The sequence below is a fragment of the Hemitrygon akajei genome, chromosome 1 (genome assembly GCF_048418815.1).
Source record: "Hemitrygon akajei chromosome 1, sHemAka1.3, whole genome shotgun sequence".
Lineage (NCBI taxonomy): Eukaryota > Metazoa > Chordata > Chondrichthyes > Myliobatiformes > Dasyatidae > Hemitrygon > Hemitrygon akajei.
In genome coordinates this window covers 77,253,029-77,273,947 of record NC_133124.1, presented here as the reverse complement: position 1 = coordinate 77,273,947, position 20,919 = coordinate 77,253,029, and the positions used below count along the sequence as shown (strand labels likewise).

The window sequence follows — 20,919 nt, the reverse complement described above, 5'->3', positions numbered from 1 at the left end:
GTGTCCTGAAATATTGATTCCCCTCCGCAGACGCTGCCTGACTTGTTGAGTTCCTCCAGCATCCTGTGTGTTGCTCAAGATTTCCAACACACACAGATGCCAGTGGACCTCGGAGTCTCCTGGGTCTGCAGTTGGGTGTTTATTCTCATTTGTTGTTCATTCAGAAGGTTACGGGTTCAAGTTCCACACCCGAGACTAGAGCAACAAAGCACACAGAACTCTCCAGTGCAGTGTACTGTCTCCAGTTGCCCTCTAGGGGCTTTGGATGAGGAATTAAGTGGAGGTCCCTTTTGCCCCTTCAGCTGGATGTTGAAGGTCAAAGCTGCATGTGTCAGGGTTCTGTCCTGTTGCAGTATTTGCTGCATGGAGTTTGGATGGACAGGTGTACTGTTTTCTCCCACAGCCCAAAGATGGATTGGTCCATTGTGTTTTACCCTGGTGTGTAAATGAATGGTAGAATGTGCGAGAGCTGATGAAAATATGTGGAGAATAAAATGGGATTATTTTAATGATCAGCATGGGCTCAGTGGGCCGAAAGGCCTGTTTCATGCTATATAACTCCATGGCTCTAAGAGCAAGGAAGATCCCCCATGATAATGTTCCCACTGTCTTCACAAGTGTTTCCTGCTCCTGCAGAATCTCTTGAGTCACTCTGTTCACATTGCTGTTTGTGTGACAGCATGCTATCACAGAGTGGCAAGGCAATTCTTGCATTATAAGCAAGAACTAGAGGACATGGATTTTGGGTGAGAGGGACAGATTCAATCGAAACACGAGGGGCAACTTTTTCCCCCAGAGCAACTCATAACGCTGGAGGAACTCAGCAAATCAAGCAACATCTATGGAGGGGAATAATCCGATGCCATTTCAGGCTGGGACCCTTTATCAGGACTGCAAAGGGAGTGGGGAGAAGCCAGAATAAGAAGGATGGGGGGGGGGGGGAGGGAGTACAGGTGACAGGTGAGACCAGGTGAGGGGAAGGTGGGTGGTGAGATAAGGTAAGAATCCTGGAGGTGATAGGTGATAAGGGCTGAAGTGGAAGGAATCTGATAAGAGAGAACAGAGGACCGTGGGAGAAAAGGGTAGGAGAAGGGGAACCAGAGGGTGGTAAGGGGCAGGTGAGGAGAAGGAAAGGGGTGAGAGGGAATGGAAAAAGAGAGGAGGAGGAGGAAGAGAAAGTGAAGGCTACCCAGATGGAATATGAGATGTTGCTCCTCCAGCCTGAGTTGGGCTTTTTTCACCCAGAGAGTGCTCTGTATATGGAACAGACGAGCTGCCAGAGGAAGTGGTTGAGGCAGGAGTATTAACAGGATTTAAACACACCTAGACATGGATAGGAAATGCTTAGAGGGATATGGGCCAAATGCCAAAAAGTAGGACTAAATTAGATGATAATCTTGGTCAGCATGGGCCAGTTGTGCTGAGGGGCCGGTTTCTCTGCTGTGTGACCCAATATCTCTGTAACAGTGACTGCACTCCACAAGGTGCTTTGGGAATGTCCCAAAGTGGATGTGAAGGGTGCTAGGGCAAAATAGTGTTCCTTTAATTCATGTCCACGCTGGGATTGCTTTGTAGGAGCCAGCCTGTTCTTAGTTATGGAACAATCCTTTCTGGAAAAATATGAAGTCACTTTTTTGAAACCTACAGATCTGAAAATATTGTATTGATTTTCATCAACCTGAGTATGCTTTGCAAAATGCATAGTTCAAAACAAAATGATGGAGTTTACGCAGCTAACCAAAAACCACCAAGTTTTAGCTGCAGGGCGCTGGGCTCTTCGTGTACCTTGTATGCACCGTAAGTGGCCATCCCGCAGATTGTAATCATAAGCAGCGAAATTGCAGTGGCAATGCATATACCTGGAACAGAGAAACAGGAGTCATGCACAGCACAAACAACACACTATCATTGCAAGCCAGTTCACTGCAACAAGTCGTAATTATTCAACCTGAATACTGACCGATTACAGGGAATGGTGGCGGAAGAGTGAACCTACTAGAGGTCCTGACTGAAGATCTAACCTTAAGAATTCAAGCTTCATCAAAGAAATTGGAAAATTTAATTTCTAAATAATTAAATGCAAATTGTTTTAATATTGGTGTATCATTGTCACATGTGCCAAGATGCAGTGAAAATCTTCGTTTTGCATGGAATCCATAAAGATCATTTTTTACAATAGTGCATTGAGGGAAAAGAATAACAGAATGCAGAATGAAGTGTTACAGTTACACAGAAAGTGCAGTTCAGGCAGGCGATAAGATGCAAGACCATAGTGAGGCAGATTGTGAGGTCAAGAATCCATTTTATCATATTAGAGAACTGTTCAATAATCTCATTCAATGTCAGCTTTGAGGTTAGAATAGTTGTTTTCTTTGGAGCAGGGAGTGTTGAGAAGGGATTTGTTCATGGTAGATGAGACTATGACTGGTTTGGTCAGAGATACAGACTCCTGCAACCCTCTGAGTGATAACATTTTCCTCATCCCCTATTCATAGATTTTACAAATTACTTTAAATCTCTAACCTGTGATATTTAACCCCTCTACATTTCCTATCCATTTTGTCCCATTCCCTCTCAGTATTAGCTGCCTTTATTAAGCCTCCTGCATTCCAGGGAAAACAGCCCTGGCTTATCTAGTCTTTCTTTATGTCCCTTTTCTTTCAATCCTGATGACACCCATGCAAATCACCCCTGCACCGGCTCCATCTTCCCTGCAATGTTGTAATCAGAACAGTCCACAGTTCTTTGGCTGGGGTCTAACTAACACAGTGGTGAATGAATTTATCCATGTTGGTTCAGGAGCCTGATTGTTGTGGGGTAATAACTGTACGTGAACATGGTGGTGGGGATCTCTTGTCTGATGGTAGTAGTGAGACCAGGGCATCGATGTTTGACTGAAGGGCTTCTTCCTGTGCTGTACTCTCCTATGTTCTTTGTTCTAATTAACATAACAGCACTATTTTAGAGTCACATACTTCACCACTGAAACAGGCCCTTCAGCCCATCCAGTCCATGCAAGCCTCACCTTCTACCTAGTCCCATCTACCTGCACCTGGACCATAGTCCTCCATACCCTTCTCATCCACCTACCTATCTAAACTTCTCTTATTACAACTGAACCGGCATCCAGCACAGTCTGCTGGCAGCTCGTTTCACAGTCACTCACCCTCTGAGAGATTTGTGATAAAACTGCAGCATCTGGGTAAAATCCATAGAGTCACAAAAAGCACTGGAGGTCAGAATTGTTCACTTTGTAAATCAATACAGTTTTTAGTTTCAGCATTTTTAATGTTGATGACCTTAATTCAATTAAAATAAATTGCAAGTTAAAATTTCCCCACCTCAGAAACACACAACTGTAATATGCGACAGTTCAATAGGAGGTAGCAACCACCAGGCAGTTATCTACTGTTTAATCATTTAAAAGCAGTAACTGTTGACAGTAACTGGTGGAGAATGGTTTGCAATCAATTGCATTCTTTCCTAAAAATCAGATACACAATAAATTAACGTCTGGTGATAAAACTCTTCAGATTACAATGCAAGTTTGATCTGCCACATGTGTGGGACAGGGAGGTTCAGCGCATAGCTTGTATAAGCAATACTAACACTAGCACAACCAACGAGGACCTTTCAAGAGGCCGTGCCTCAAGGAGGCAGCATCCATCACTAAGGACTCTCCCCATCCTCTTCTCATTACTACCTTCAGGGAGGAGGTACAGCAGCCTGAAAATTCACACTCAATAAATCAGAAACAGCTTGTTCCCCTCCACTGACAGATTCCTGAACAGTCTATGAACCCATCATAATACCTTGTGATTCAATTTTATGCATTATTTATTTATTTTGCAATTTATTGTAACATTATGTCTTTGCAATCAACTGCTGCTGCAAAACAACAGATTTCACCTTATATAAGCCAGTGATAATAAATCTGATTCTGATTCTGAAGAAGCTAAGAACTAAAAGTGAGCTTTAACTCAGAACTATCAGGACTCTGAAGAAGAGTCCTTATGAAATGTCTCGGCCCAAAACACCAACTTTTTATTTCCCTTTGGAGATATTGCCTGACTTGCTGAGTTGCTCCAGCATTTTGTGTGCGTGTTTTTTTCTGTGATAAATTCTGCCCTAATGGATCGTTTCTGTGTGAACTCATTCTCGAACCTCTATCTAGAGCCACTAGATGGCAGCACAAGACAGCTTTGATGGACAGGTCTGGCCCAGCTGAGGATACCTGCCATCCAGAACCATTCAAGCCTCCCATTCTTCCTCCCCTGTCTGTGGTCTCTTGATATTTTTACAAGAAAGATTCAGTATAAACTTGTGGAAGAACCCTTTATCTCTTGACTTGGCAAGTTACAGCCTTTTGGAGCTTATGCTGAGTTGAATAACTTCCAGTAATGGTTCTGTTGCTGCCTCAGAACCATTCCTTTGGTCCTTTATTAGTCCTAATCCGACCAATCCTTCCTGTAATTCACTCCTTCTTTCCTTTTGGTTTGCTCTGTCACTCTCCAACCACCGCCCCCCCACCACCCTTTCTCTGTATCTTAAAACTTGGGATCTACCTGGATAAATGGGATTGATCTGGGCACCCAGAATCAGAACTAGGAACCTGGGATCTGGACTAGGCAACAGTATCCAGATTAGTTATTCCAGATCAGGGATAGTTTGTTCTCTCACCAGTACTGACATCAATTTTAGATAAACTTTTTTAAAGAGTTGGTAAAGGCACTGTAAGTGTCTGTTAATTATTATCCCTGCTCTAATCTCTCTCACTAAAATTAGAATTTTATTTCTTATATCCATATCACAACACGAAGGAGCAAAATTCTTTATGTTGCGTCTCTGTCTCAATATACAACCAATAAGGTTTTCTCTTGAGGAACTCATTCTGACTATGGCTTATTTTATCATGTGCCTCCAAGTACCCTGAGACTTCATCCTTAATAATCGACTCCAACATCTTCCCAACCGTTGAGGTCAGATCAATTGGCTTACAGTTTCCTTTCTTCTGCCTCTCTCCCTTCTTGAAGAGTGGAGTAACATTTGCATTTTTCCAGTCTACAGAAACATTCCAGAACCTAGTGATTCTCAAAAGATCATTACTAATGCCTCCACGATTTCTGCAGCCACCTCTTTCAGAACCCTGGGGTGTACACCATCTGGTCCAGGTGACTCCTCAACCTTCAGACCTTTCAGTTTCCCAAGAACCTTCTCTCTAGTTATGGTAACTTCACACACTTCATGACCCCTCACACCTGAAACTTCAACCACGCTGCTAGTGTCTTCCACAGTGAAGACTGATGCAAAATACTCACTCAGTTTGTTGGCCATTTCCTTGTCTCCCATTACTACCTCTCCAGCTTCATTTTCCAGCATTCTGGTATATGCAATCTTGCCTCTCTTTTACTCTTTACAGATCTGAAGAAACTTTCGATATGCTCTTCAATATTATTGGCTAGCTTATTTTTGTATTCCATCTCCACCTTCTTAGTGACTTTTTAGTTGCCTTCTGTTGGTTTTTAAAAGCTTCTCAAACCTCTGACTTCCCACTAATTTTTGCACTATTATATTTTCTCTCTTTGGCTTTTATGCTGGCATTGACTTCTCTTGTTAGCTACGGTTGTGACATCTTGCCCTTAGAATAGTCCTTCCTCTTTGTGATGTATATATCCTGTTCCTTCTGATTTGCTTCCAGAGATTCCAGCCATTGCTGCTCTGCCGTCATCCCTGCCAGTGTTCGTTTCCGATCGATACTGGCCAACTCCTCCCTCATGCCAATGTAATTCTCTTCACTTCACTGTAATACTGATACATCTGACTTTACCTTCTCCTTCTCAAATTTCAGGGTGAATTTGATCATATTATGATCACCTTCCCCTAAGGGTTCTTTTACCTTAAGCTCTCTTAAGCTCTGGTTCATCGCAAAAAACCCAGTCCAGAATAGCTGATCCCCTAGTGGGCTCAACCAGGTGCTGCTCTAAAAAGCATCTCGTAGGCACTCTAGAAACTCCCCCCCCTGGAATCCAGCACCAACCAAACTACCTGCATATTGAAATCCCATGACCATTGTAACATTGCCCTTTTGGCATTCATTTTCTAGCTCCCGTTGTAATTTGTAGACCACATCCTTACTACTGTTTGGAGGTCTGTATACAACTCCCATTAAGGTCTTTTACCCTTGCAGTTCCTTACCTCTATCCGCAATGATTTATCATCCTCCGACCCTCTGTCACCTCTTTCTAATGATATGACTTCATTTTTTACCAACACACAACACCGCCCCATCTACCTTTTCACCTGTCCTTTCAATACAATGTGTATCCTAGGACGTTAATCTCCCAGCTATAATCTTTCAGCCGCGATTCAATGATGCCTACAACATCATACCTGCCAATCTGCAATTGTGTTGTAAGTTCATCTATCTTATTCCATATACTGTACTGCGCACACTCAAATGTAACACCTTCAGTCCTGTAGTCACCCGTTTCGATTTTGTCCACCTGTTACATTGTAACTATTGACTGCAATTTTGCCCTGTCAACAGCCTCTCCTCACTACACATTGCTTCCTCCTGTAAACCAGCTACCTCATCTTCGGCACTATCATCTGTCTTTCCTGCGATACTGCTTACATAGAAATATCGGCAGCTCAGGACACTAGTCATACCACGGTCAACCTTTTGATTCCTGACTTTGTCTGTGGTCTTACCAGCATCTGCCTCCCCAACCTCTCCACTCACTGACCTGGCACTCTGGTTCCCATCCCCCTGCAATTCTAGTTTAAACCCCACCATGCAGTATTACTAAATCTTCCCACTAGGATAAATGTTCCCCTCCAGTTCAGGTGCAAACCGTCCCTTCTATACAGGTCCCAGCTTCCCAAATCTAGGGATGATTCAAAATTCTTATACCCTCCCTCCTACACCAACTTTTTAGCCATGTATTAAACCGTATAATCTTCCTATTTCTGGCCTCACTAGCACATGGCATGGGTAGCAATCCTGAGATCACAACCCTGGAGGTCCTGTCATTTAACTTAGCACCTAATTGTCTGAATTCTCTATGCAAAACCTTGGCACTTGTCCTACTCATGTCATTGTTACCTACATGGACCATGTCTTCTAGCTGTTCACCCACCCGCTTGACAATGCTGAGGACTCAATCTGAGATATCCAGGACCCTGGCACCCAGGAGGCAATACACCATCTGGGAATCTCGTTATTACCCTCAGAGCCTCCTGTTTGTTTCCCTAACTAATGAATCCTCTATCACCACAGCATGCCTCTTGTCTCCTGCTTCCCGTCTGAGTCTCAGAGGCAGACTCAGTATCAGAGACCTGACCACTGTGATTTTCCTCTGTTACATCAACTCCTCAACAGTATCCAAAGAGATGTATCTGTTGTTGAGGGGGTTGACCACAGGGGTACTCTGCACTGACTCCTTAACCCCTTTCCCCTTCCTGAATGTCATCCAGTTTCCTGTGTCTTGCACCTTGGGTGTAACTACCTCTCTATATGTCCTAACTACAACCCCTTCAACCTCCCAATTCATCCGGAGTTCATCCAGCTCCAGCTCCAGCTCCTTAGCGTGGATTGTTAGAAGTTGCAGCTGTAGTTGTCAGGAATACTGGAGGTCTCCCTGCCTTCCCACTATCCTGTCTGGCATCTTTACTGTCCTAGCTGAGCAGATATCAAGAAGGGAAGGAAAGACAATGTAACCTTGAACTTTTCTTTCCTTTGGTTTCTCTGACTGAAGCCTTGAAGAGCTAAAGCCTGAAGATCACCACTCTGATTCTGTCCACTCGGACAATAGCCACAGCACTTGCCCCTACCTTCCTTTAATTTGCTCTTGCTAATGCTGATTGGTCGCTGGTCAAAGCGGTATTATGCTTCAATGACCTGCTGCTCCCTTTTCTACTCGGGCAGTGGACCCAAGTCCACCTAACTCCCTGAATTCCCTACGCAGGACCTCGTCACTCGTCCTACCTGTGTCAGTGGTACCTACATGGACCACGACTTCTGATTGTTATGGAGGTGTTTAAGATCATGAGGGGCGTAGTCAGGGTGAATGCACTCTATTTTTCCCCAGGGTTGGGGAATTAAGCACTAGAGAGGGGAGAAATATAATAGGAACTTGAACAAATTTTGTACACAAAGGGTAGTATGCATGTTGAATGAGCTTTCGGGGAAGTTGTTGAGGCAGGTAGAGTCATAGAAACAGGCCCTTCAGCCCATCTGGTTCATTCCAATCAAGTCGCCCCATCCAAGCTAATCCCATTTGACCCAAACATTCTGAACCTTCCCCTGTCCAGCTGCCTTTTAAAAGTTTCTGTTGAATCTGCCTATATACTGTACTGTTCTTATTGTTTACCTGCACTGCACTTTCTCCGTAAGTGAAACACAATATTCTGCATCTGTCTTGCCTTTTATTCTCCCTTGAATGATCGGTCCGGTTGGCATGCGAATAAAACGCTTCACTGTTTCTCAGTATATATGACAATAATAAACCAATCACCAATTCCTTGAGAGAAGATAGTTCAAAGTAAATTTATCATCAAACTACATGTATATCACCATATACAACCCTGAGATTCATTTTCTTGCGGGCATACTCAATAAATCCATATTAGAATAATAACCATAATAGAATCAATGAAAGACTGCACCAATTTTGGTGTTCAACCAGCATGCAAAAGACAAAAAACTATGCAAATACAGAAAGAAAGAAATAATACCAATAAATAAATATTGAGAACATTGAGATGAAGAGTCCTGGAAAGCCAGTCAATTGGTTGTGAGAACATTTCAATGACAGGGCTAGTGAAGTTGAGTGAAGTTATCCCCTTTGGATCCAAGAACCCGATGGTTGAGGGCTAGTAACTGCTCCTGAACCTGGTGGTGTGAGCTCTGAGCCTCCTGTACATTCTTCGTGATGGCAACAGTGAGAAGAGAGCATGTCCTGGGTGATGGGGGTCTGTGATGACAGATGCTGCTTTCCTATGACAACATTTTGTGTAGATGCGCTCAATGGTGGGGAAGACCTTACCCATGATGGACTAGGCAATATCCACTGCCTTTTGTAGGATTTACAATGTAGCTGAATTTGTGTTAACTTTACAATAACAACAGCAGTAAGGGTAAATCAAGCCAAGGGGGCACCATATCCCCATAAATTAGAACAATGATATTAGATTCATCTGAGATTCTTTGGCACAATTCTGAACTGCTCACTTCCCCCACTCCAGGAATACGTTGCATTTGCTTTCTTCTCCTAATTCAGTTAGGGATGTGGGTCAGTGTGTATTGCCCCTCCCTGTTTGTCCTTAGGGAGTTGCTGGTGAGTCACCACTCATGAACGGGCTGCACAAGTATGGAGCACTCCCCAGACAGGGAAGGAAGCTTGGGCTATACATGAGCAGTAGATTTGGAGATATCTGCATGGGATTCTTGGGGGTAGTTTAATCATAAAAAAGGGAAAGAGAATCATTAAATTGTTGGAGAAGACCATTTGGTCTATGCCAACTTCCAAAGGAGCAATACATTCCCCTGAACTGTCCCCATTACTCTGTAAATCAGTCTCCCTCCAGTGCCCATCCAATTCACTTTTAAAGGCCTAGCTTTTACCAGCTCCCGCTCCACAAGCAATGAGTTTGTCCTCACTGGGGGGATATGGTGGTTAGTTCAATCACTTTACAGCCCCAAAGATTACTGGTCGGGTTTCAATTTGCCGTCAGTGCTGAAGAGCCTGTTTCTGTGCTGTGGTGCTCTCTGAGCCTCTGCCAACAGCATCCTACTGATAAAGAAGTCCTCAGTGCGTGGCACAGAGTCACTGCCTCGAAGTTCCGAAGACCCGGGTTCAATGTGTGAAGTGGTGATCACAGGGGGTTTCAGTTTATTCCTGCATCCCAAAGATGTGAGTATTGGTAAGTTAACTGTTAATCACCCCTCGTGTGTGGGTGAGTGGTAGAATCTGGTGAAATAGTTTGAAATAGAATTGATGTGGGTGATTAATGGCCAGCAGGAACTCAATGGGTCAAAGGGCCTGTTTCATATTTTGTTTTGCCAACTACCTCATATTCTGGTTTATTCAGCCAGTTTTTCCTGGAAACAGATCGCTCTGTAGGTTTAGATTTCCCTGGATCTGGAATCTTCTCTCAGAGAATAACTCCAGCTTCACCACCCTCTCCAGAAAGCTGAATCTAAATAAATCCCTTCCACACCACATCTTTGCTCCAAGGAGAACAACCCCAGCTTCTCCAGTCCTACTCTGGAGCCAAAAGCCCTCACCCTGCACCCATTTTCATAAGTCTTCCCTTCACCCTTTCTGAAACCGTCATGTCCTCAAAGATCCGTTGACCAGAACTCAGAATAAAGTTATTATTACTGACATATGTCATAAAATTTGCTGTTTTGTGGTAGCGGTACGATGCAAGACATAAAATTGCTATAAATTACAATATAAATAAATAACAAATAAATAGATAGATAAATAGAAAGAGAGATAGACAGATAGATAGATATTGTAAAGGAGAAACAGTGAGGTAGTGTTCATGAAATTATGGATTGTTCAGAAATCTGATGATGGAGAGGAAGAAGCTTTTCCCGAATCATTGAGAGAGGCTCTTCAGGCTCCTGTACCTCCTCTCCAATGGTAGTAATGAGAAGAGAGCATTCCCCAGCTGGTAAGTACTCCATCAGTGGCCTAATCAGTGTTTGGTACAAAGTCATCAAGTCATACAGCATATTCCGCATTCTGTTTTGTTTTCCCTTTTGCATTTCCTTGATATATTTATCTGTGGAATGATCTGTTATGGATGGCACACAAAACACTGTATCTTGGTGCATGTGACAATCATAAACCAATTATCAGTCACCATCATGGAAACAAGCTCATTGCCCATCGTCAAGCCTTTTACACCAATCCCATTTTACTCTTCCCAATTTCCTGTCAACTCCCCCCCAGGTTCTACCACTTACCTACCAACCAGGAACAATTCACAGCAGTCAGTTACCCAACCAACCCTCAGCTGGGAGGAAACTGGGCCAATTGGAGGAAGCCCACATGGTCATAGAAAGAACTGCAAACTCCACACTGACAGCACCCACATTCAAGGTCGAACCGGGGTTTCTGGAACTGTGAGTCAGCAGCTCTACCAGATACACCACTGACTCTGTTGAAGGTAAGGGAAATGAAATCAGCAAGGGACTAGGAATATGAGAGAGGGAGACAAGTAAGAGAGGGAGGAGGGGGAACGAAAGACAGAAAGATAAAGAAGGAAGGAGAAAGTGAGAGGGAATGAGGAAAGTGGTAAAGGATGAAAGAGGGAAAGGGAATAGAAGTGGTAAAGAAAGATATAGGGGGAGAGACAGAATAGCAGAGGCAGTAAATATGTTGGTAGACTTACTAGCATCATCTGTGAGGTCAAAGTTGGTGCCAAGTTCAGCGTGGATAAGGTGGTAGTGGTCTGGGTCACCAAGTACTGACAGAAGGATCAACAGCACTGCACCATTGATTAACTAACAAGAGAAAATTAAGTCATTAGTTTCACATTAGTGTGTGCAAAAGCAAAGTTCAGTAAATATTCAAATAGACTGACTTGTTTCCATTACTCATGAGCTAGCAGTAAATCAATACAATGTCTACATTTCTACACTACACTGTCTACACTTCTCGCTGTCAGTAAAGCAGCCAGCACAATCAAAGAGCCCACCATCCCTGGTCATCCTCTCTTCTTCCCTCTTCCATCAGACAGAAAACACAAAAGCCTGGAAGCTCGTACCATCAGGCTCAAAGACAGCTTCTATTTTGCTGTTATAAGACTACTAATAGTTCCTATGATAAGTCGCACTGTCTACCTCTTTATGATCTTGCACCTCATTGTTAACCTGCACTGCACTGCTGTTACACTTTATTCTGCATTCTGTTTAACCTTGCTCTAGCTCAACGCTCTATGTAATGATGTGATCCATATGAACAGTTTGTGAGACAAGTTTTTCTCGGCATGTCGCTACCTGTGACCACAATAAACCACTTCCTTCTCAATTTCATTGCTGCACCCTGAACACAGTGTCTGAGAAATTACAGAATTTATATAATCTTTCAGCTATGGAATGGAAACTGCACTGCACTGGACAGGAAGGCTTTACAACAGGTTGTCAAAACTGCCCAATGCATCAGCAAAAAGTGCCACCAAGGACATATCTACAGAAAGATGCCATGAAAAGGCCAGCAATGCCATGAAGGATCTCACCCACCCTACTCACGGACTGATAGTCCCACTACCACCAGGGAGGAGGCTACGTAGCAACTACGTCAGGACCAACAGACTCAAAAACAATTACTTTCCCCAAGCACTAAGGCTGATTAACACTTCCACCGACTAAATCACCCCCACCACACTCTCCAGCGCCATTAATTTATCATTTCCTGTCAGAGTCACTTTATTTACAGATGTTCCTATACCTGGTGTCACTTCATGTACATGGAAAATATCTATGTATATTGCTATTTTATGTATTTGTATTTATTGTGTTTGTTTTACTATTGTGTTCTTTATCTTACTGTGTTTTTATATGCTGCACTAGATCTGGAGTAATAATTATTTAGTTCTCCTTTGTACGAGTGTACTAGAAACAATCTTGAGTCCAACTAATATAGGTAACAGCTAAGTTTATAAATGCCCGGATGGGAGTTGGTATTAGGATTGGTTTGACTTGCTCTTGTACCCACAGTGTTTATGTGGCAGGTCCAGTTGTGTTTCTAGATATTGATGATGCCAGGGTATTGATGAAGGGGTCTCGGTATTGGTAATGCTATTGAGTGTTAGGGGTGGTGGCTAGACTCTCTCCTGTTGGAGGTGACCATGCCTGGCATGAAAGTTTATAATCCCGTGCTTGATTCAGAATCACGTTCATTATCACTGACATGTTGTGAGATTTATAGTTTAGTGGCCGTAGTGCAGTGCAAAACATCAAATAAATTACCTGCAAGTTAAAAGAAAAATGAATAAATAGTATAAAAGAAGAATAACAAGGCAGTGTTCATGGCTTCGGTGATGTGCTGAGTTATTTTAATGTAGCAAGGAGAGAGAATTTTTGCCACAGCAATTGCCTTTGAATCAATTTGAGTGAATTAGACAAAATCAGCCAGTTTGCAACAATAACATAGTTTATGTAGAACACTGTCTCAGAGGACAGTTCTGCCCACAGATCGAATGAAAATATGTCTGTTTATTGCTTTGTTTATTGTGTATCAATTACCCATCTAGACTTAAGGGACCACTGAAAATTTAATGACGAGACTGCTTCAGTTACAACAATTATATTCTCATGTGACTTGAATTGTGATGGATATTTGTTACCACTTTCTGCTTTTGCTAAACTGCTGGAGAGTTTCCTTTATCATGAAAGAATTGACCAGTATCCGAAGCTGTTTGATGTAACGAATAGCTGGTGAATGAATCCAGAAGATCAAATTCTGGTTATTCTCCATTCCAATACAACTGCAGATCGTGTTGCAGCTCTGCTGACATTTGATGGCCCATCTATTAAACTACTCCCCTTTGCAATGCTTTTAGATGAGTGGCCAGCTGCTGTATTGCAGAGCAGATGGGCTGAATGGCCTGATTATGCACCCATGCCTTTTGATCTTATGGTATTTCAGTGTTAAAAGACAGTTGGATGGGTGTTTGGGATTAAAGGTTTGGAAGGATTTGGGCCAAAAGTTGGCAAGTGAGACTAGCTTGAATGGGGCATCTTGGTTGGCATGGACTAGTTGGGCTGAATGGCCTGTTTTTCTGCTGTATTACTCTACAACTCTATATCTACTGAGGCCTAGTCGCATTCATTCTGTGTTTCCAAAACAAAAGAAACTAATTTAATGTGGGGAATCTGGGAGTGAAGCAGATAATGCTGGCAATGTTGGGTCAATGAGGGTGGAGGTACACATGAGGAAGAAGTACGAAGGTGAGTTGGAGGGTGTCATGGAATCATAGCACAGAGCAAGCTCTTTGCTGCACTGAGTCCACGCCGACTTTCAACCAACCTTTGACTCTCTCTAGCTGTTATTGGTGCTCTACAGAAAGCATCCTACCCAGGTGCATCGTGGCAACTGCCCTGGTCATGCCAGCAAGGAACTGCAGAGGGTTGTGGGCACAGCTCAGCACATCACAGGAACCAGCACCCCCCCCCCCCCCCCCCCCCCATCCACAGACTTTCTCTATACTTCTCACTGCCTTGGTAAAGCCGCAGAAGATCAAAGACCCCACCCACCTCGGGCATTCCCTCCTGCCCTGTCCCATCAGGCAGAAGATATGTGCCTGAAAGCATATACCACCAGGCTCAAGGACAGCTTCTACCCCATTGTTATAAGACTCTTGAATTGTTCCCCCAACACAATAAGATGAGCACTTCGCAATCTACCTTTTTGCGATCTTGCACCTTATTGTCTACCGCACTGCACCTTCCCTGTAACTGTAACACTTTATTCTGTTATTGTTTTCCCTTGTACTAACTCAAAGTACTGTGTAATGAATGGATCTGTACGAATGGCAGGCAAAACAAAGTTTTTCACTGTACTTCAGAACATGTGACAATAATAAACAAATTTTCCAATTCAATCTAATCTAGCATTAGTCTCATTTTCTATGCCTTCTCATCAAATCGCAGATTCTACCACCCACCTACACTGGCAACAGTTAACCTACCCATCAGCATGTTTTTAGGATGTAGGAGGAACCTGGAGCATCCGGAGGAAATCTGTGCAGTCACAGGGAGATCGTGCAGTTTCCACTCACTGATGGTGAGGCAGCAGCTCTGTTAACTGTACCACTTTATGGCTAGCACGAGAGGGCACAGTTTTAAGGTGCTTGGAAGTAGGTACAGAGAAGATGTCAGGGGTAAGTTTTTTACACAGAGAATGGTGAGTGCGTGGAATGGGCTGCCGGCGATGGTGGTGGATATGATAGGGTCTTTTAGGAGACTCCTGGATAGGTACATGAAGCTTAGAAAAATAGAGGGCTATGGGTAACCCTAGGTAATTTCTAAAGTAAGTACATGTTTGGCACAGCATTGTGGGCCGAAGGGCTTGTGTTGTGCTGTAGGTTTTCTTTGTTTCTGTGTTTGTACTGGATGTACAAAGAGTAGCCAACGTGATGAAGGGTCTCGGCCTGAAACGTTGGCTACTCTTTTCTCACAGATGCTGCCTGACCTGCTGAGTTCTTCCAGCGTTGTGTACGAATTCTTTATTCACAGCTATCTCCCAGGCTATCCTCTTGTGCAATAAACTCTTTCCTTCATCATCAGATTTCTGAATGGTGTATGAACCCATGTACACTACCCCTCTGTTCCTCTCGTGCTATTTTTGTAACTTATAGTAGTTTTTACGTCTTGCACTGTACTACTACCACAAACAGTTCATGACGTTTGTCGGTGATAATAAACCTGATTCAGATTCTAATACCTTAGTATGGCCCTGGCACTTTATTGATCTTCTTGCACTACACTTTCTCCATTCCTGTAACACTGTATACTGCATTCCGTTACAGCTTTCCCCCTGTACTCCACTGCTCTTATATTCTGTAAGGAGTCTCTGTACGTCCTCCCCATGGAATGCATGGGTTTCCTCCCACAGTCCAAAGACATACCGGCCAGGTTAATTGGTCATTGTAGATTGTCCCGTGATTAGGTTAGGGTTAAATTGGGATTGTGGGGTTGCTCAAAGGGCCAGAAGGGCCTTCTCTGCGCTGTGTTGTTAAATTACAAATTACACCTGAAGTTTGCTGGTTATGCAGTCCTTCCTCCTGATGAGGAAGACTGCTCCCAGTCTGCTCCTGTGGGCTGGGGTGATGTGAGAAGCTCAGGCTCTTCCACTAATGGCACTGGAGGCGGTTGATAGGGTGGGTAGTCGGCAAAATGGTGCAATCCCTCTGGTGCTCACGCAGGGCCTCTGAGACTGGGACCTTCTCAGAACCATCCTAAATAATCCTTCCCCACCTTGTGCAGTCTTGGTCAGAGGATCCCGGGAGTCGATGGGGATGATGCAGATCTTCAAGGAGACTTTGAGCTTCAGTTTTGTGCAATGCGATCTAATGTCCACAAGTAGAACAACCCAAAGCTCCCCAGTTTAACCTGGTAGCTGAAATATGAAATCGTTCCAGCAAAACTCCCTGATTTTAATATCCACCGGAAAGTGTGGTGATCAGAACTGGAAGCAACATTGCAGTTGGGATAAATCCACTTCTTCAGCTTAACGCAATCTTCAACTCCCCTGACTTTGCAGTCAGTTTCTGGATGACAAGATCTGATTTGCTTTACTTGCTTTCCTCTCCATATGTTCTGATCCTTTATGTGCAGAGATATCTTTGGGTCCAAGTCCATTACTCACTGAGAGGGGTCACACATGCAGCTGGGGGTGGTAAAGAAAAGCATATGGCATGCTGGTTTTCACTGGTCGGAGCACTGAGTGTAAGATTCAGGAAGTCATGCAGCAGCTAGATAATACTTTGGTGAGGCCGCACTTGGAGTTTTATATATGTTGCTGTTTGCCCCATTGCAGGAAGGTGGTATGCTCACCTTCAGCGTCCATTGCCCTGTGTGTATCACACTCCCTAGTCCGAGTAATACTATGGCACGTGGCACTTTGTAAATGTTTGCTTAGAATCCTTATAACCATATAACAATTACAGCACAGAAACAGGACATCTCGGCCCTTCTAGACCGTGCCAAACGCTTACTCTCACCTAGTCCCACGTAAACAAACTCCATTGCAATTCCTTCATTGTTTCCTCAAAGCATACAGTTACTGTAGGTTACCCTATTGGAAATTGATGCTAAATCTCTTTAGTTTATTCAAACTTCTCCAAGTGCCTCTTGATTATTTTCCTGCTAATTGCTTCTAAAATCCTTAGCCACCATTGATGTTAAACTAGCCAGCCTGTGGCTACTAGAAATGCTGCTACAGCCTGATTTGAAGTAGGATGTCACTTTCCAACCCTATAACACCTTGTCCCAACACTAGAGAGATTGGAAGATCTGAGTCCATCCATTTAATTCGACTCCATTTCCCTTGGTAAGACATCCAGTGCTGGCAATCACACTGATGTCGGTCCTCACTGCCCGTAAATGTTAAAACGCAGAACACAGAACAGTACAGCACAGGTTGTGCCAGTTGTGTCAATGACCAGCAGAGTATGAGGTGGTGCTGGGGGCAGCTGGAATGTGTCACTATGCTTCTGGTGCCAATGTAGCATGCCCACAATTATTAACCATGGTCAATACATCTTTGGAATCTGGGAGGAAATTAGAGCAGCAGGAGGTCACGGAGAGAACGTACAATCTCCTTACAGACAGCAGCAGGAATTGAACCCCGATTGATGGCGCTGTAGAGCATCACGCTAACCGTTATGCTACCATAAGATAACTCTTCCCTCCTACACAGTCCATAACCCTCCATTTTTTTTCTTTCATTCACATGCCCACCTAAGAGTCTCTTAAATCTCTCTAATGTACCAACGTCTACCACCAGCCCCGGCCCTGCAATTCACCCCATCCATTATCCCTTCCGCCTCTCTTTCTGCCAATGTTCTGTCAAGATCTTCCCACATAGTAAACACCAATAAAAGAATGTGCTAACTTCTTTTGTACTCCATGCTGCTCAACATAGACCAACTGGAAGGTGGGCAAAGGAATGACAAATGCAATTTAACTTGGAGAAGTGCTAACGGCTGCATTTTGGAAAGCTAAGCAGGGCATGCACTGTGAATGGCAGGGCCCTGGGGAGTGTTGTAGAATAGAGAGACTTTGAGGTACGAGTGCATAATTCCCGGAAAGTAACGACACAGGTAGGGTGGTGAGGAAGGTTTTGGCTACACTTTCCTTCATCAGCTGAGGATCTGAGTACAGGATATGAGGCAGCGAGTTAAAAATGCACAAGGCATTAGTGACACACCATCTGCAGACTTTCTCATAGTTAAGATATAATGAGACTGCTCCTGAAATATTGCGCAGGATTCTGGTCACCATACTACAGGAAGGATGTTATTAAGCTAGTGAGGGTGAAGAAAAGCTTCACAAGGATGTTTCCATCACTGGAGAGCTGAGTCATAAGGGGAGACTGGATCATCCTGGGACACTGAAGGTATGAAAGGTGCTGAATAAAATTATGAGGGGTATAAGTTGGGTGGTCACAGTCTTTCTCCCAATATAGAAGGTTCTAAAAGTAGAGATAGTAGGTTCAAAGGTTGAATTTAATGTCAGGGAAATGTATACAATATACATCCTGAAATGCTTTTACTTTGCAAACATCCACGAAAACAGAGAAGTGCCCCAAAGAATGAACGACAGTTAAATGTGAGAACCCCGAAGTCCCCCCCAGCTCCCCCCTCCCGTGTGTAAGTGGCAGCAAGCAATGATCCCCCCCTCACCCACCAGCAAAAAAAAGTGCATTGGTATCATCACCAAGCCCAAGCGTGTGCTAAGCAATAGCAAAGACACAGACCAAAGTTACCTCAAAGGCTTTGCATTTCATCCAACATTCGACAAACCACAGGTTCTCTCTCTCCCTGGCAAGGGAGAGGGAGGTGTCCCCCATTTTCACAGCAAGCGGGAGACATAACAACAACCCGCTGGTTTACGACCTGAAGAGCATTTTTTCATGCAGAGAACGTGACAGATGTGGGTACAATTGCAACACTTTAATGAGAGTTGGCTGGGTATGTTTGGTAGGAAATGTTTAGGGAATATGAGCCAAACAGGCAAGTGAGAGTAGCTCGAGTGGACACTTTTATTGGCTCGGATGAGCTGGGTCAAAGGGCGATTTCTATGCTATTTAAGTTTGTTGATGACACCATGGCTGTTGGCAGAATTAAAAGCAGTGTAGAATCAGCATATAGGATGGAAATTGAAAATCTGGATAAGTGGTGCCAATACAACATCGTACTCAACTTCAGCAAACCTGAAGAACTGATTATTAACGACAGGAGGAGGAAACCAGGGAGCCATGAGCCAGTCCTCATCAGGGGATCAGAGGTGGAGAGGGTCAGCAACTCAGTGTTATCATCTCAGAGGACCTGTCCTGCGCACAGCGTGTAATCACCATTATAAAGAAAGCATGGCAGCACTTACTTAGAAGTTTGTAGAGTTCAGCATGTCATCTAAAACTTTGACAAACTGCTATAGATGCGCTGTGGAAAGTATATTGGCCAGTTGCATCTTGGCCTGGTATGGAAACACCAATGCTCTTGAATGGGAAAGCCTATGAAAAGTAATGGATACGGACAGCCTAGTCCATCATCGGTGAAGCCCTCCTCACCACTAAGCACAACTACAAGGAGCACTGTGTGAGGAAAGCAGTATCCATCATCAAAGACCCCCACCATCCAGCCCATACTCTCTCCTGGCTGGAAAAGGTACAGGAACCTCAGGACCAACACCTCCAGGTCTAGGAACAGTTCTAATCCTCAGCCACCAGGCTCTTGAATCACAGCCCATCACTGAACTGTGTGCACACCTTTGGAACTCACTTTCACAGAGACAAACAGCATGGAAACAGGCCCTTAGCTCCACCAAGTCTGTACTAACTATGATTACCTCCCTCCATTTACATTAATCCTACATTAATCCTTTTAAATATTTTTTATCATGTTCTCAGTAAATCTTCCCAGATTCTGCCACTTTTACATGGGGGGCCATTAACTCACCAGCCCACACATCTTTGGGATATGGAAAGAAACCGGTCAAAGGGAGAATGTGCACAGGGAAACTCCACAAAGACAGTGCCAGAGGTCAGGATCGAACCTGACTCTCCAGCGCTGTGAGGTAGTGGCTCTACCAGCTGCCCAATGGTCCAGCAGGCAAAATGGGGAGTCTTTAGTTCTTCAGTTCTCAGAGATACAAGAGAAACTGCAGAGAGTGGAAATTTGGAGCTAGACAGTGGGTTAAGCAGCATTTGTGGAAGGAAATTAACAATCGACATATTGGGTTGAGACCCTTCATATGAAACTTCAATTCACATTTTCCAGGGCAAGTTATATCCTCAGGGATTTGAAGCTTCGTGTATTCCATCCTAACACCCTTAGCTGCCACTGCAGTGTGATTAAACTGGAGCGACTTCTCTAGAAAACAAGGCAGAAATTTATGCACAATAAATATGCCACAAACTGCAATGCAGTCGAGGTCAGAAGATCAGTTCTTTTTTAATTGGGTGCTGGATAAGCATCTAAGGACAACTAAAACCAATACCCACGCAATGATTGATGAAACATTTGCATTATGTGCATTATAATAATCACAGGGAAATTTAATCTTCTTATGGACTGGGCTAACCAAATTAGCAATAATGATGTGAGGGCAAATTCCGGCATGGAAAACGCTTGTGTTCCAGATCAATATGTTTAGAACTTGATGAGAGTGCAAAATTATTTCAGAGCAAATGATGTAGAATGAGAAAGGATTAGAGCATGGAACATAGAACAATGTGGGCACCTACTCTGATCAATCTAGGGTGCAGGGGGCCCTGGACAGAGGTAGAACCTTTAATGTCTAGCAGCTGCACTCTACCTCATAGGGTGAACGGGCATCACTTGTCCTCATCTATCTGATGAATCTCTCATGTTTGCCTCCAACTGGCACACCCCGGTATACTGCTTTGGCTGGCAAGCTAAACAATGTGAGGGGTTATGTTAACATGGCACCACTGGGCGAAGGACCTCGTCGACAAAGTCACCGGTCAGGGTGGGTAAGTTCCCTAAAGAACTACAATGGCCATGTGTTCGAGATGCAGACGAGCCAAGTTGGAGGACGTTGGCTGTGGTCTGGCCCGGAGAGGGATGGGGGTCCCCAGGCCTCACCAGCCCAGGATATGCAGCAAATGTAAAAAAAATGGAAGTTTGCTCTGAAGCCAAGGCCTTAAATATAAATGA

At 43.9% G+C, this 20,919-nt stretch overlaps 1 protein-coding gene across 1 annotated transcript in view; it reads right to left on the bottom strand.

The window, feature by feature from the left end:
• laptm4b (lysosomal protein transmembrane 4 beta) overlaps nt 1-20,919 on the bottom strand; it is a 51,120-nt gene that overhangs the window by 20,978 nt on the left and 9,223 nt on the right. Inside the window, exons 2-3 of the mRNA XM_073046094.1 lie at nt 11,407-11,518; nt 1,786-1,859 (exon numbers count right to left, since the gene is read on the bottom strand). Coding sequence (XP_072902195.1) covers nt 1,786-1,859; nt 11,407-11,518 — 186 coding nt within the window. The remainder of the gene's footprint in view (nt 1-1,785; nt 1,860-11,406; nt 11,519-20,919) is intronic.